Genomic DNA, 3428 nt, shown 5'->3' on the forward strand with positions numbered 1-3428 from the left:
TAGTCATTCCATCTCTCTTGATCCTGGCTATAATCATTGCAAGGCAAATATTTTTACTGATGTGAAAACTGAGGCAGAGAATTTCTGGCTCAAGGTCACAGAGCTAATAAATAAATTGCTAAAACCCAAATCTACATTTTTCTGTCCCAATATATCTTTGTAGATCTGGTTCACCTGTTAAGAGGACAAGGCAAAAGCCCAGAGGATGATTTGCAGGAACTTCTGGCTGATGGAGCTCAAGACTTATTCCACTTGCAAACCCTCATCCTGTCAAAAGCTGTCTTCAGAGCCTCCTTTACTTCCTTGTTTCTCAGGCTATAGATCATGGGGTTCAGCATAGGTATGACCACAGTGTAAAACACAGATACAATCTTGTCCTCCCCGAGGGATTTGCCCATGTTACCTTTCAGGTATATGAACATAAGTGTCCCAAAGAAAAGAGCCACTGCAGTCATATGAGAAGCACAAGTGGAAAAAGTCTTGGCTTTACCACCGACTGTATGAATCTTCAGAATGGCCCAAATGATGAACAGGTAAGATATAAGAATCACTGAAATGCTGGTTGTGATGACCAAGAAAGCTAAGAGGTAGATCACTTGTTCCTGTAGCCTGGTGTCACTGCAGGCAAGCTTCAGCAGGGGTGGAAGGTCACAAAAAAAGAAGTTCACGTGCTTGGACTTACAGAAGGAGATGGAGAAGGTACATCCAGTGCGGATCACAGAATTGAGCATGCCACCAGCATATGCCCCAGCCACCAGCCCCAGGCGGGTCTGTGGTGTCATGGCAGTGGCATAAAGGAGGGGGTTACACACAGCCACATAACGGTCATAGGCCATCACAGCCAAAAGGAAACATTCAGTACTAGCACAGAGTGTGAAAAAAAAGAACTGGGTGGCACAGCGCCCATAGGTAATGACCATCTTATCAGTAGTCAAGGTTTCAAGCAACTGAGGGACAATGACAGAGGAGTAGCAAATGTCCAGGATGGAAAGGTGGCTGAGGAAGAAATACATGGGAGTCTGGAAGTGAGAATCACTCTGAATCAGCACTATCATGCCCAGGTTACCCCCCACGGTGAGGAGATAAAGGACCAGGAACACAAAGAAGACACCCACCTGCAGCTCTGCCTGCAGCTGGAATCCCATCAGAATGAATTCTCTCACCACAGTGCCATTCTCTGCCATGTATCCTATGGCTGCCCACTGAAATAAAAAATAAATAGACAAAGTCTCACTGAAGACAAATTAAGATGAACACGCTTGATTTGATCATTTTCAGTAATAGCAGTCTTTTAGATTTGTGAAGCACTCTACATTTTTTTACAAACTTTATGTCATTGGATCTTTCAGAAATCCTTGGAAGCACATATTGTTAATCCCATTTTCAAGAGAAGAATATGAGGTTCAAAGAGGTGAAGTGTCTAGTTCATGATTTCATAGTTAGTAAAGAGGCAAAACCAGAACTAGAACTCAATTCCTTACACGTTTCCAAATTTCTGATACCGAGGTTCCAAACTGGAAATTTTCACCAGCCTCACAGAAGAGCCAGAAAATACCGCTTTGTTGGAGAAGCCCTAGTGGTAGAGTAATAAGGACAGGGCATTGAAATCAGACCTAGGTTCAAATTGCTGGAGACCTTGGGCAAGTTAATTTATCTTTCTGAGCCTCAGTATCCTTGTTGGTTTAATGGGGATTTCAACACTAACGTCACAATACTATTGTGGAAGACATAACTTACATTCTGTGCCGAGCACATGGTCTGACTCACACACTTAAAATGATTTTTTCTAAATTATGCAACAATGTGAGTAGCATGCTCCTCAGTTCATGTAGATTTTGGAATCTTATCTCCAAGTCTACAGCCCTGGAGTCCCAATATCAGTTCTATCTTTCTTTGCAGTTCTTTTGATGTGCATATGAACGGACAGGAGTTGGATGCAAGACAGTGAGCTGTGAAGAGCAAGCACTGTTAGAACCCCTAACCTGTGACAGGCCAAGTCACTCTTCCTCTCTGTCCCTGCCAAGCAGCATGACCTGGTTTCCAAGTTCTTCTCTTATTCCACAGAACCTGTCCCATTTTTTTAAATGCCAGATCAATATCAATTAGTGAGATACATGAATCAAGCCATTCCAGAATTAGCCTGCACAACTCATTAAGGGACAAAGCCATTAGACTAAGTTTAGAATTCTAATACAGCTGGAGCTCTTGCCAGGTACTTGGACAATCTTGCCTCTGTACCTGTGGATGCTGATAATTTGGGTAATGGAAATACCGAATGTGCACTTCAAATGTGATTCTTCTTGTCCTCCTTCTAACCTTGAAATAAACACTGAATTTGAGAAAGGATTTTAGAAAAATAAGAAAATTAAACTTTGACAAAAGCTGATCTATTGATGAAATAAAGGTCAGCATCTGGTGTTTTTCCCCCACTGAATTCTTGATAATGTAAATATTTAGGAGTTTTATTTTATTATTTTATTTTTTTTCCTCCTTAGGGCCCAATCTAATGCCAACCTCTGGCCAAAACAATGACTTGCTGTGTTATAAAAGGAATTTACGCAAATCATCCCGACCAAAGGAGGGAAGAAACGAAAGAGACTACATGTATTTATTTACTCAGTAAGAATCTACTGAAAACCTACCGTGTGCCAGGCACACTTCTGGTTGCTCAGGACAAAAGAAAGATCTTTGCCCTTGGAGAGCGGTCATTCTAGCAGAGAGCTAAGCATATACAATATATTTTTTAAAGTATATTTTCTACCATGATAGAAGATGATAAGTGTTATGAAAAACATAAAACAGAGGAAGAAGAACAGCAGGGTGTGGGAATTAGAAGAACCAAAGTACGGAGGGGGGTGTTCAATAACACCATCAGGAAAGGTTTATTGAAAAAGTGACATTTTAGCAGAAAGCCTGGGGATCAGGTAACTATTCACACATATTTGCGCACACCATTTATCCACCAACAATATAAAATAAAGACACAAATCACAAGCAATGAACCACCTCACGTCCATTACAAAATATACAGAGTTCTTCAGGTCCTTGTGAGAAGGCCATAAGTTATCCCAGAGGCTCGTTGATCAGCCTATTCAGTATACCGGTTAGGCTAGAATCCCAACAACAGCATAGTGGCTAAGACAATGGGCCCTGAAAACAGACAAAGCTTGTTGGAAACTCAGACTCAACTATTTCTATTTGTGTGACCTTGGGCAATGTACTTGACCTCTTGAGTCTCATTCTCAACATCTACCGCAATAACCACAACAGCACTGCTGTGCTGTGAGAGGTAAAAGAGATAATTCATGGAAACACAGGCACTCTGCCTAGTACACAGTGAACACTCAATCCATGGACGTGTTACAAAACTGATTTTTCAATCACTAGGTAGTTACACCATTCACAAATTTATCTCCATGTTATTGCTG

At 41.3% G+C, this 3428-nt stretch overlaps 1 protein-coding gene across 1 annotated transcript; it reads right to left on the bottom strand.

Annotated features, from left to right (window-relative positions):
* Positions 1-236: 236 nt before the first annotated feature.
* Positions 237-2412, bottom strand: LOC117030949 (olfactory receptor 9I1-like). Its single transcript, XM_033121215.1, is given in 3 exon segments — positions 237-1195; positions 2231-2376; positions 2378-2412. Coding segments are annotated over 3 exon segments (1140 nt in total).
* Between the last annotated feature and the right edge of the window lie 1016 nt (positions 2413-3428).

Source organism: Rhinolophus ferrumequinum, chromosome 11 (assembly GCF_004115265.2).
Source record: "Rhinolophus ferrumequinum isolate MPI-CBG mRhiFer1 chromosome 11, mRhiFer1_v1.p, whole genome shotgun sequence".
Lineage (NCBI taxonomy): Eukaryota > Metazoa > Chordata > Mammalia > Chiroptera > Rhinolophidae > Rhinolophus > Rhinolophus ferrumequinum.